Source organism: Octodon degus, unplaced genomic scaffold (assembly GCF_000260255.1).
Source record: "Octodon degus isolate 3935 unplaced genomic scaffold, OctDeg1.0 scaffold00015, whole genome shotgun sequence".
In the NCBI taxonomy this organism is placed as follows: Eukaryota; Metazoa; Chordata; class Mammalia; order Rodentia; family Octodontidae; genus Octodon; species Octodon degus.
This window is the reverse complement of record NW_004524591.1, coordinates 7,379,863-7,393,388: the sequence shown is the minus strand read 5'-3', so window position 1 is coordinate 7,393,388 and position 13,526 is coordinate 7,379,863. Positions and strand designations below refer to the sequence as shown.

Sequence of the window (13,526 nt, the reverse complement as noted above, 5' to 3'; positions counted from 1 at the left end):
TTTTTTTTTTTTTTTTTTTCTTTGGCGGAACTGGGGATTGAATTTAGGCCCTTGTGCTTGCCAGGCAAGCGCTTATTCCACCGAGCCATCTCAATATATGGCTTTTATACTGGCCCTAAATATATACCTTTTATACTTCTGAAATATTATCTTTTCTGTGAACGTTGTAGCTCATTACAAGGTGAATTTTTTCCCTAGTTGTCTATTTTAAATTTAATGTTGTCATTCTTTACATACATACATACATACATACTTTAATCTCAAGATTTAGCTCATTGCATTGTTACAATTAAAACGAGAAGGGGTGGAAGTAATGTCCTGGTTAATTGGGTTTAGTGAACAAAAACTACTATTTAGAAGTACACAAGCACACTTGTACATGCATCTACTTTCATGCACATGTCGATGAATTTCATCATCCTATCTCTTTTCACCAGCCATTTTATTTGTAAAATCTGTTTTTGCCATGGCTTCTGTCCTTTGGCCTTCCACTGTCTTGTACACCGAATGCCCTTCCTAAGACTGGGCATCTCATGAAGCATATCTGCAGTACTACTGACTCATCTTTAAACTAAGGAGTAACCAAAATTCCTAACCTGTTACAGTTGTCTTGAATTCGCGTCTTATTATTATCAGTTATTTTAGCTTTTCTAGTCTTTTTTTTTTTTTTTTTTTTGATGGAAGCCATTGAAAACATAGAGTGGGGGAGTTTTGTCTTCTTGCTGTCATCTGTAAGTGTAGTGTTCTATTCTCTAAGCAGTGAAGTTTAGGGGTTTTTTACTGGTATTTATTTTTTCTTTCTGTTTTATATGAACTTTGCTTGATAGCTTATGAGCATCATCATTTTCAGGAAAATGTTTCCATAGTTTTTACATGACTTTGATTTTGTAACCTTTTAATTTCTTAAATTTTAATTTGCTAAATCACTCCTTTTTTGTGTCAGCTTGTTTGGTTTCTTTAGATGTCTCCCTTTAATTAAAATTACTTGACATACGTATATCAAAATTTTATTTCCTGACCAACTTAAGTTTTACTCTGTTTTGTTCTCTCTGGTTATATTTTCTTTTATACATTTTTTTTTTTAATGTATGTGGTACAAGGTTTCACTATGAAGCTCAGATTCATAGTGATCCTCCTATTTTTAGGTGCCCAGCACTGGGATTACAGGTGTGCACCACCACATCAGGACTAGGTGGCTGGTTCATTGTGCCTGAGGATGGGGCAGTGGGGCGTGGTGCCTGGGACAACATTTAGAATTTTTTTAAAATACAGTGACATTGGAAAATGAATGTATCTTTTGTGTGTTGCATTCTTTATTTTCTGGGGCTTCTAAATTGCCAGAAGAGTATATCTGATGTAATGAAGTCATGGTACAAAATCTTTTTCCTTTTTAGATGGACACTTTTGTAAATCCACTTCGAAATTCTATGAGGAATGTTTCAAATGCAGTTAAATCCCTTCCTGATAGCTTGGCAGAAGGAATGACTAAAATGTCAGACAACATGGGCAAAATGTCAGAAAGATTAGGTCAAGACATAAAGCAATCATTTTTCAAGGTAAGACTTTTTTAATAATATCTAAAGCAAATTGTTTTCAATCAACTAAGGTGCACTGAGCTCTTGTCTAAATTTACCTTATTTCCTTTCCGAAGTCCATCATATACCATCTTATAAGGAATGTAAACTAACAAGAATAAATTGTTATCACAAAAACATCTAAAAAATTCTGTCACTGGTTACTCTGCTATGGTAGAGTTGAAAAATCTATTTAAAAGAAGTACTTAAAATTGATAATTTTTATGCTGTTTCATAATATGCCTTTTATTATATGATACCCTAACTTCCTTAGCATATAAGTAAATGTTATGTGCAAGTATCTTATGTTAGTATTCATGCAGGAAACGTAAGGTCTTAATTTTTTCTGTGACTCGTATGAAAGAGATACTTCAGAACAATTCTTTCACTATTGCAATCTTCGGGTTCACACATTATCACTTAATCTTTGATGTGATATTTATTTATTCTTGGCAGAACTGGGGATTGAACACAGGCCCTTGTGCTTGCCAGGGAAGCACTTATTCTACTGAGCCATCTCCCTGGCCCTTGATGTGATTTTTAAAGTTTGTAATCAAACCTATTTTAAAAATTCCATGAAGACTTTTGAATATTTTTGTTTGAATGAAGGGCAAATGTATGTAAACACAGATTTTGCTTAATATAAAAGACAATTTTTTGGGTTTCTGGTCCGAGGTCCCTGGGAGCGTCATAGCAAGCACAGCTGTACCTTCCCCCTCTGCCCAGGCTTCGGACCAGCTTCGGCACTTGGCGGCGGAGCTGCGGCTGCTAGGGGCCCAGGTGCAGGTCGGCGAGGCCCGGGAGACTTCTGAGGAGTTCGATCGGGAAAGGTTTTGGAGAAGATTCACTCTGAGAACAATGACCTTATTTCCTACAACAGTGTCTGGGTTACGTGCCAGCAAGTGCCTCAGATACCAAGAGATAACAAAGCTGCAGCTCTTTTAATGCTGACAAAGAGTGTGGATTTGTGAAAGATGCACGTGAAGAAATGGAGCAGGCTGTAGAGGAGTGTGACCCTTACTCTGGACTCTTGAATGCTTCCGAGGAAGACAGCTCTGACAGCCACAATTGCGAGGGTGTGTTGGGGTTTCCCAGCAATCGGGACGTATATTGGTCTAAGGAAGATCAGGAGCTCAGAATCCCATGCCTGGCACTGGTGAGAGCATCTAAAGCCTGCCTGAAGAAAATCCGGATCCTAGTGGCAGAGAATGGCAAGAAGGATCAAGTAGCCCAGCTAGATGACATTGTGGACATTTCTGAGGAGATCAGCCCTAGTGTGGATGATTTGGCTCTAAGCATATATCCGCCCATGTGCCATTTGACCGGGCGAATCAATTCTGCGAAACTTGTATCTGTTTTAAGGAAGGCACTTGAAGTTACAAAAGCAAGTCATGTGACTCCTCAACCAGAAGATAGTTGGATCCCTTTACTGATTAATGCCATTGATGATTGTATGAACAAAATTAAGGAGCTAACGCAGGGCGAAATTGAACTGAGTTTTCAGCTTCATACAGATTCTCCTGGAGCTGGGGAGATGGCTCAGTAGAATAAGTGCTTCCTGCCTCCCTCACTGTTGCTTCCAGGCTCTGATTCTGCTTTAAAAAATGGATGTTGGGGCTGGGGAGATAGCTCAGTTGAATAAGTGCTTCCCTGGCAAGCGCAAGGGCCTAAGTTCAACCCCTGGCTCCACAAACAATAAATAAATAAATAAAAATAAAAATAAAAGTGGATATAGCAGCTGGGTGTGGTGATGCATGCCTGAAATTCCAGCACTTGGGAGGCTGAGACTGGAGGATCACTGTGAGTTCAAGGCCAGCCTGAACTTCATAGTGAAATACTGTCTCAAAAAGAGAAAAAAAATCAATTTTTTAAATGTATTTAGGACAGGGTCTATGGGGTCTATAGGGTCTCACTGTGTAGATCGGATTTGTAGTAATTATCCTGTTTTCAGCCTCCCAAGCACTGGAATTAAAGGCGTGCACCACCATGTCCAGTTTCAGTGCTGTCTCAGCGTGCCCAGGGGCGGGGCGGCATGCTGGGGATCAAACCCTCGCTCCTGTGCTCTGCCTAAGCAGGCTCTTTAGCCGCTAAAGAGCTATTTGGCCAGCCCAAAATTTCAATTTTTTAAAAAGGACATAGTTTACTTGCTAAGTGAAAAAGGAATTCTTATCTGTATTTAATAAGAGACTCTACTTCAGAGACTATTGATTAGGCTAGATTGGCATTTACTTATAAACCATATGAATGTGATATATTTTTCTGTGCTAGATATAAAATATAATTGCATGAGTTTGTGTTCCTGAATTCCCTCAGAGATTCCTAAGGAAGTTACCTTATTTCTTACTCTATTTCATATGATATTTTATTGTTAAAAATGTTAATTACCTCAATAAAATGCTAACCAGCTGCTAGCAAAAAAAAAAAAAAAAGAAAGACAATTTTTTAAATGGTGTATGTAAATCACACTATTGATATTGATCTCTGATGCTTCATTTTTATCTCTTGTGAGAAAACACACTAATAACTGAAGTAAATGGGAGTACCACTTCTGCTGACAGTTACTCGTAGGACTTTGTGCAAAAGCTATTGAATTTTTCCAAGCTTTCTTATCCTCATCAGTAATTTTCAAGATAGTTCTCCCTGTGTTGACTTAAGATTTTTAGCCAGTATTGGTCTTTCTGTTCTTTTTTCCCTTGAACTTACCTAATACTTGATTTAACACTGACTTTCAAGCACTCTTTGGGTGAAAAAATATTGAAATTCTTTTTCTTGCATAGGCTGCTATTCGATTTTCAAGTCACTTCGCCTTTCTTCATTTCAAAATCTACAAAGTGTAGGAGTTTGACTGATCTTCCCACTGAAACATATTTTTGATCAGTGTTTGATGAAATAAATATCCTTTTAAATTTGGTTTCAAGTTGTAGATTGTTACACTGTGCTTATATATTACACCAAAATTAAATCTAATGTTGATATTTGGTATATTAACATACTGTGTTCTTTGTCTGCTTTAGCGTGTTTACTTTTCTTTTCCATGTTAGGTGCCTCCTTTAATTACAAAGACTGATTCAGATCCTGAACATTGTCGAGTCTCAGCTCAACTTGATGATAATGTGAGTTAATCTTTTTCTTGATAATAAATTTAGTAGTTGTAATTCAAATCAAGCTTTCAGGTCTTTTAAATTTTTTAATATGTATGTGTATGACTCACATACATGTGTGTAAAGTTTGATAAGTTCTTAAAAACTGAGCGTGTCCATGTAGTCTATATTCTGATCAACACCTGAAAAACTCCCAGCACTCCTGAGCACCTTCTGCTGTAGTCTCATCACTGCTCTCCTTTATCACTACCAAATACTGTCTAACTTTGACTGTGCAGTAACACTTTATACCAGTAAAACTGTCTGTATTCCTCTGATTAAATCTGACTTTCTTTGCAATTACAGTTCTTCATTCTCATGACTTTATAGTATTCATTGTATAAATTGGCACTGTTTATTCATTGGATTATGTACAGAATTTGTGAACATTCTTGTGTATGCCTTATGATTAAAAAAGTATTCATTTCTCTTGGGCCTGTACCTGGGATGAAAGTGCTAGGTCAGAAATATGCACAAATTCAAAAGGCTGGTCAAATAGCTCAGTGGATTAAAGTGCCTGCTTAGGCATAGTGCAGCAGCCAGAGTTTGATCCCCAGTATGCCCTGCCAGTCTCGCCCCCAGAGTGCACTGAGACTGCAGTTGAGACTGTGCATGGTGGCATATGCCTGTAATCCCCATGCTTGGGAGGCTGAAAACAGGAGAATCACTACAAGTCCAATCTACATAGTGAGACCGTGTACACTCTGTAGACCCTGTCCTAAATACATTAGGAAAAAACAAACAAAACAGGAATGTGCACAAATTCAGTTTTAGCAGATACTGCCAAATCACTTAGAGTGGCACTAGCAGCACATCAGAGACTCCATGTTCTGCTTGTACTCATTGTTTGTAGTTTTTAAACTTTAGCTATTTTGATTGTTGTGTTCCATGTGGATTCACATTTCTCTTACAGTTACTGACATTTTTTTGAAATTTGAGCCTTTTTATGCTTATTGGCTAGTTGGGGTCCTATTTTGTGTTGTGTATAGGTCTTTTGCCCACTTTTACTGGCCTTGCTTGCCTTTTTAATTTGTAGGACCACTTTAAATAATACACATGAGTTGTCGGATACATATGGATTATCTTCCACTGTGTGTTGCTCCTATATACTCTATGTAATTTTTGCCTACTACAAGATCACAGAATGTTGTCCTGCAATTTTCTTTTAAAATCTTTTATGTTTTACTGTGCTAACATTTAGATTTGCAGTTTGCCTGCAGTTGACTTCTGTGTATGAGATGAGGTAGGGTTCAGGTTGAACCATGCACTATTCGCAGAAAAGGCCGCCTTTTCCCTGCTGTACTGCTTTCTTTCTTAACACAAATCATGTTATCGTACATCTTTCAATTTGTTTCTGGGCTCTGTGTTCATTTTCTCCTGTGTAGACTTATTTAAAGTTATAATTATCCTTTAGTTTCTGATCGAATTTATTTATAACAAACTGTTAAAAAAATTTTGCTTCTTCAATAATTTTTAGGCCGGGCCTGGTGGCGCGTGCCTGTAATCCCAGCACTAGGGAGGCTGAGGTAGGAGAGTCACTGCAAGTTTAAGTCTAGCCTGCGCTGCAAAGTGAGTTCAAGACCAGCCTGAACTGCATAGTGAAACTTTGTTTCAAAAAGACAAAAAAATTTTTAAAGACTGTTTTGAATTTGTCTTGTATATTGTCCATAACATCACACCTCTTGGAATGTGGCTTTTGCAGTTTAACTGTTCACTGGAATTGCCCTGTGATCATACTCAATAGAATTATGTTTTATCAGATAGTTGAACCTCTGTAGTTTCTCTCTCCCCTTTGGGTGTGTCCATTCTACAGCCTACAGGAAGCTTGCCCTCTTTATTTTTTTTTAATGTTGTCATAGTAAGTATAAAAACAAGTTTTGTTCCTTATAACATTACTATATTATATGTTTTATTTAACACCCAAGGGAATTCTTTACTCAGTGTGCCCCCCCCCCCAAGACAAAGGGTGAAATCTATAAGCTAGTGGCAGTGAACCTTTTGAGCTTTCAGTGATAGCAAACAGCCGTCTGTGGCACGTATGCCATAGGTTCACCACCACTGGTACAAGCTCTTAATTTGTGAAATAAAAAAAAAGTGCATGGAGTACAGTATGATAATGAAAAATGTGTAATTCATGCTTTTTCCTCAGTAGTTAAATTAGAACATTGATGAAATAAATAATTGGAAAGATCCTCTTGGTGGTGAAAAAATTGTAAACTTACAGTTATATTCAGTCCTAAATCTTACCAGCTGTTTACTTCATACATAATTTTTTACATCAAAGCATTCTGGGTATCTTCCTCACTTTTTACCTCATTGTGAATAGTTCCATAATGAGAGTATACTAAATTTTGATTATTGAAAAATAAAATTCTAGTTATCCAGTGCAGCATGCCTTGTACAATGCTAATTTAGTTGTGTTGGATCAAATACCAGCTTTTTTCTGAAAATACCAAAATACATACATAGCTTATTAGCCAAGCAAAACAAATTATTCTGTGTTGTATTGTGCAATTAAATACAGAGATACTCAGAATATTTCATTCTTATGAAAAAATACTTCATAAATTAAGTAAAGGACCTGCCTAGCATGACTTAATCTGATAATGTTAAAAGAGGTAAATCATTTTTTCCTAAGACAATCATTAATCTGCTGTGAGAAACATTTTATTTCTAAAAAAATACTAACATTGGAAGCTTCTCATCATTGTAGGGCTATAAAATTCTGTATCCAATCAAAGTGACTGTTTTTTTTCTAAACTAGAATGAATGTCAAATTATGACTCATTGAAATAGTACCATTTTGTTGAAAAAGAAAAAACATCCATTCATAGTAGATAGCTAAGTCAAATGAATTTATTCTTATTTCTTTCCATATTTTGTCAGGTGGATGACAATATTCCACTTAGAGTAATGTTGCTTCTCATGGATGAAGTATTTGATTTGAAAGAAAGAAATCAGTGGTTGCGAAGAAATATCAAAAACCTACTTCAGCAGCTTATTAGAGCAACATATGGTGATACTATTAATAGGTACCACTCTTTTTCTCCCTTAGAGTCTGAGCTTAACTTTACCTCTCGAAGTAGATTGCTTAACTCTCACAAAAAACATTTTCTCCTCTCTCTCTCTCTCTCTCTCTCTCTCTCTCTCTCTCTCTCTCTCTTCCTCGCTTTTTACCTCATTGATTGAATAGTTCCATAATGAGAGTATACTAAATATTAATTATTGAAAGATAAAATTCTAGTTATCTAGTACAACATGCCTTGTACAATGTTAATTTAGTTGTGTGTTGGATCAAATACCAGCTTTTTTCTGAAAATACCAAAATACATACATAGCTTATTAGCCAAGCAAAACAAATTATTCTGTATTGTATTGTGCAATTAAATACGGATTTATCTCTCTCTCTCTCTCTCTCTCTCTCTCTCTCTCTCTCTCTCTCTCTCTCTCTCTCTCTCTCTCTCTCTCTCTCTCTCTCTCTCTCTCTGGCCAGTTCAATCTGCCCTGGGGGTGGGGCTGGTGTGACATGTCATGCCAGGGATCGAACCACAGTGCCTAAGCAGGCGCTTTAGCCACCAAGCTATCTTGTTGGCCCTCCAAATTTTCTTCTCTTGAGGTTTTTTTTTTTTTTTTGCGGAACCGGGGATTGAACTCAGGCCCTTGCGCTTGCCAGGGAAGCGCTTATTCCACTGAGCCATATCCCTGGCTCCTTTGAGTTTTTTAAGATCACTGAAACAAGCTGTTCTCTCAGAGATAACTTATTCACAAATTATGCTGTTTGCTTCATGAAAGTCATTTTATTCACCCCTGAAAATTTAAACTTATTTGTTTAAATATCTTTGCTTTCAGAAAAATAGTTGACCATGTTGATTGGATGACTTCGCCTGAGCAAGTAGCCGACTCAGTGAAACGTTTCAGGTATATTTAGACAGTCACTTCTTTCAGGTGGTACAGAATTTAGCATTCTTATCACTAGCTTTCAGCACTTTTGGTTTTTTTCCTGGTTATAGAATTGTCATTGCGTGAGCCAAAATACTTGGAAGAATTACGATAAACACTTAATCCCAGATATCTTTTAATCTGTTTAAAAAAATAGAAAGTATATAAGATAAAAACATTTAACATAATATTTTACCACAAAATACTAAGGCTTTAAAAATAGTTGAAATATTAGTATAATATAATCAAATACCTATTTTGAGAAATTTGTCTTTTACATTTGTATTTACTAACCTTGATTTTTAAGTGAAAGACTTTAGAAAAACATGTATCTCTTTGTCCAAGATATAGTTTTTTTCTTTATTTTCTTTTTTGATATGTAGACATTATACTGAGACTTGACCCCTGGACCTTGTGCATGGTAGGCAAATTACCACAGAGCTATGTCTTTAGCCCATTTTTTTTTTCTCTTTTCCCATTTCTTTTCTCCATTTCCTCCCCTAATTAACTCTCACTAAATTTGCTCAGTGAGCCTCGAACTTGTAATCCTCCTGCCTCAGTCTCCCAAGTAAGCAGGTTTGCAGTCAGAATGAGTTTTCAGGCATGAGAAACCATGCCCAGCTCATTATTCAAATTTTTAATTAATATTTGAAACTTTGAAGCTACTACAAATTAAGCAGCACAGATGTACCATAAATATGTATTAAGCCCTACTCTGCCTAATGCCTGCCAGTCGCTGGGGAGTGGAGGTAAGGTGTAGTCCCATGAAGAAAGCAGATAGTAGGGGAATAAACTTTTTCAGAAGTGAAAATGTGCATAAAAATTGATGGCCTCCTTTAGAAGTGAGGAGAGGAAGCAACAAAGGAATTAGCAGTATTGAGTACTAACTGTGTACTTGGTACTGTCCCCAGTACTTTATGTATGGTTTCTGACTTTATCCTATTTTACAAGGTAGATGTTTTTGTCTCATTTTGTTATGAAAAAAAACTGAGGATTAGAGAACAGAAGTAGCTTGTCCAAAGACTCTTGTGAAAGTGAGAAACTGTACTTTTCCAGTGCTGCTCACCTTCTGCCTTGGACCACACGTTGGGGAACGGGCGTTAGTACACTGGAAGTCTAGGAGAGGGGATTGGTGTGTGTGTGAAAGCACTGCTGTGCCTGGACACAGTTCACAAACTTCTTTCATTCCATGGTTTTGAGCAAGACCAGACATTCGTGTTCATGCAGCAAAGATGGGCAGAGTTGTGCTCTTCACCTAGTGGAGTGTTCACAGACAAAAACAAAATTTTTCCAGACACCTCTGTTTGATAGAAACATTGTTTACAAACAGACATGTTTGTGAACAGATGTACTGTGCCATGAACGTGGTCCAGGCATAAATTGTGGGCGTGGCCTCAGCTTCAACTTGGCTTAGCTCTGAGGGGAATGCAGTAGCACAACTGCAGGAGAGCAGCTTTTTAAACTCTACGTAAAGATTCAAGTTGAAGATGTCCTGGATTGTGTTTGGATGAGATGGTTAGTCAGCAGGTGCTCAATTTTGAGTTTTAACTGATTGTGATATGTTTGTGTGTGCTTCGTTTTGCTATTTGTGTTTCATTTTTCTTTGTATTTATGAACTGCTGAGGGGTACAGAATTTGTTATTTTCTTCATGTCCATTAAGACCTGCAGCTGAACCCTGTACCAAGTTAATGTTTGTTAACTGTCATTAGACTTGTTAAAACTTGAGAAGTATTTTGTTTACATTTGTGTTTTCTATAGATATTTGAAGTAATTTTATCAACTTGTAGCATTAAAAGGTGAAATATTTACAAGATTTATTTATCTTCTTAAATAGAGATGCATTTTGGCCAAATGGCATTTCAGCAGAGACTGTTCCATGCAGAGACAAAGCTATGCGAATGAGAACAAGAATTGCAGGAAAAACAAAATTATTTGCAATTATGCCAGGTAAATGTACATATTTGATGTGACATTCATAAATTTGTGGTTCTTTTGGAATTGACCATGATAATTTGTCTAGTTTTTATTTCAAAAGCTGCATTTTTTTTGACTTCCTATATAAAAGGCACTATGAGAGGCACTTCTTTTGACTAATCTTCCTGATAGTCCCATGAAGCCACCAGCCACTATTAACCCAACAGCTTTACATGTAGGAAAACAGAGCTCAGCTAAGTCACCTACTGAGGGTGTACAGCTAGTAGAAGGTGTGATTGACTCATCTCTGAGCGATTGGAAAACTTGTACACTTCTTCTTGCCCTCAACCCAGGGCCTTCACACTGAACTACATCCAGTCCCTCTTCCCTTTCTTACTTAAGTTGCCCGAGCTGGGCTCACATTTGTGACCCTCCTGTCCCAGCCTGCTGGAGTTCTAGGACTAGAGGCAGGTGTCACTGTGCCAGCTTGAAAGCTTGTATTTTTAAGTCCTCTGTTATCTTGAAACATTTTGCAATAATTTATATATATATAATACATATATTATATATATATATAATATATAATAAAATATAAAGTACCAAATTTATTCAGGAACAAATACTAGGAGAACAGGCAGTTTTTCTGAGTCCATCTGTGTAGAAATAACTAATCAGTCCTTTTATGGTTTGTGTCTAGTTGTCCCCCCAAAGTCTCACGCAGTCATGGAGTGGACTTCTAGAGTTTGTGGTTAACTCCTGATCCACTGAGATTATGGGCATGAGTGCTGCTGGGATTATAGGTGTGAGTGCTACACCCAGCCTGAGGCAGATAGCCTGAATGCAATTTAAGGGAGACAGACGTGCTCTCTGTGGCCACTGTTGCCGTTGCTCCCTGCTGCTGCCATGAAAGGTTGCCCTCTGCCATGTGCCACTCTCCCTTGGAGCCAGCTGAGTATGAACTGAAACCTATACTGACTGTGAGCTAAATAAACCTTCCCTTCCTTCATTTTGGGTGTCAGGTATTTGTCCCAGAAATAAGAGAAGGGTAACTGAGACAAGTCCATTATTAATCTCTTAAAACATAGTACCAAAGAGAATATTCAATGAAGGGTTTTTTTGAGGGGTCTGATTTGAGTGACTTGATTGAGATACAGCTGACTCCCTTAATTTAGATGTGCTTTGTCACCTTTATCTTCTTTCAGTCAGAAAGGCTGTGAAGTATGAAAGTGGTCCGGAGATAGGAGAGGTGGTTTTGTCCCTTTTTATGAGTGTCTTAAAATGCCTAAATAATCTTTTCTTTGCTATTTTAATAATATATGTATGAAATAGCCAAGAAATATTTATAAGTTAGTACGTACTTCTTAAAATCTTTTCTTACAATTTCAAAGTATTTTCATTATAAAATTATCAGTTTTACATCAATTATTTAAAAATTTACCACATAGCCATTAATTCTTCTCTGTATACTGTTGTATTTGGTGGTATAAAGCACAAAAATAGCATTTTAGAAAAATAAATAATTTATTATATTATTTAATATACTGTTATAGTAAACCAGATTATACTGCAATTATGTAGCTGAGAAAATCTTAATTCACTTATTCAGTAAATATTTATTGAAAGTGCACTGTGTGCCAGTTGTTGTTGTTTGCTTTCCTGAATCTTACATTCTGCTAGGAGGACATGTATAAATAGTGTAGTGTGTTAGGTAGTACTCAGTACTGAGGAAGAAATAAAGCCTGGAAAGATAACAGGCAGGGTCAGGTGAATTGTTCTTAGGGCCTCAGGGCACACTTCTTTGAGAAAGTGCCATTAATATGAAGAGCTAAAGGGAATGAAGAGAGATATAAATTATAGGAGATACAAACCCTTGACTGCCTCTTTTTTTAGTAAAGTCACAGTGTAATCACTTTAAATTTTTTTGTAGCCCTAGGTAGATACAGCCCTAGGTAGAAGTTGTGTGTTTCTTCCTAAAGGAGCAAGTTATTGTTTAGTATCCTAACCGGCCCTGCCCCTGGGCACGCTGAGCCACCGAGTCCAGGCCTGGTGGCACACATCTGTAATCCCAGTGCTGAGGAGGCTGAAAACCAGAGGATCACTACCAGTCCGAGCTGCATAGTGAGACCCTTATTAAATACTTTTTTTTTTTTTTTTTGGTACCAGGGATCAAACTCAGGACCTTGCATTTGCAAGGCAAGCATTTACTCAACTGAGCTATCTCCCCAGCCCTAAATACATTTTTTTTTTAAATGTGCTGGTGTTGTTTATGGATAATTCCAAAATAGTCCCACATGTTGGTCCCATACTCCAGTATCTATAGTAACTTCCTGTCTGTGGGTAAACTTCAGACTAGCCTATCCTGATGGTTTTAGTGTCCTTTTCTATTCTTTTTTTTTTTTTTAACTTTCTCTTACAGAATTTCTGAAATTCAACAAAATTTCTACCCTCATTTCTTGAATATACTTTTTAAAATTTACTGCTCATTTATGTATTAGCAACATCAATCTTTTATTTCCTTCTCCTTATAAAAATGTTGCCCAAGTAGCACAATCTACTACATAGTTTTCCTTTCTATCAAGGGGATGTTTCCTTGTTGGCTCACAGTAAACATCTAACTATAAGCAGTGTCTTTACACTTTTAGTATTTTTATGGAACTGATATTTATGTTATGCATTAATTTTTTGCTTGTTTTGGTTTTTTTTGCTCAGTCATAGGCTAGTTATTATAACATTTTTTATTGTTCATTCAACGTAGAATGTTTGTAGAGTGTTTTAGAGTTTACAAAACAGATTACATTGTCTTATTGAAGTCTTAATTATTAGGATATTAGTTATTAGAAATCTATATGTAATAGTTGGGGAAACTAAGAGTGGATATTACATGGATATTAAGGGATGGGATTGTAACTAATTTGAAATCTCTTTAAGTCTGGATCATCACTCTTCTGTATGATACTG

General features: G+C 36.7%; 1 protein-coding gene across 1 annotated transcript in view; it reads left to right on the top strand.

Moving 5' to 3' along the window:
- The window catches only part of Snx13 (sorting nexin 13), a 149,307-nt gene that overhangs the window by 134,219 nt on the left and 1,562 nt on the right, over positions 1-13,526 (top strand). Inside the window, exons 20-24 of the mRNA XM_004626552.3 lie at positions 1,395-1,556; positions 4,616-4,687; positions 7,601-7,746; positions 8,564-8,632; positions 10,489-10,601. Of these exons, the coding sequence (XP_004626609.1) occupies positions 1,395-1,556; positions 4,616-4,687; positions 7,601-7,746; positions 8,564-8,632; positions 10,489-10,601 (562 nt within the window). The remainder of the gene's footprint in view (positions 1-1,394; positions 1,557-4,615; positions 4,688-7,600; positions 7,747-8,563; positions 8,633-10,488; positions 10,602-13,526) is intronic.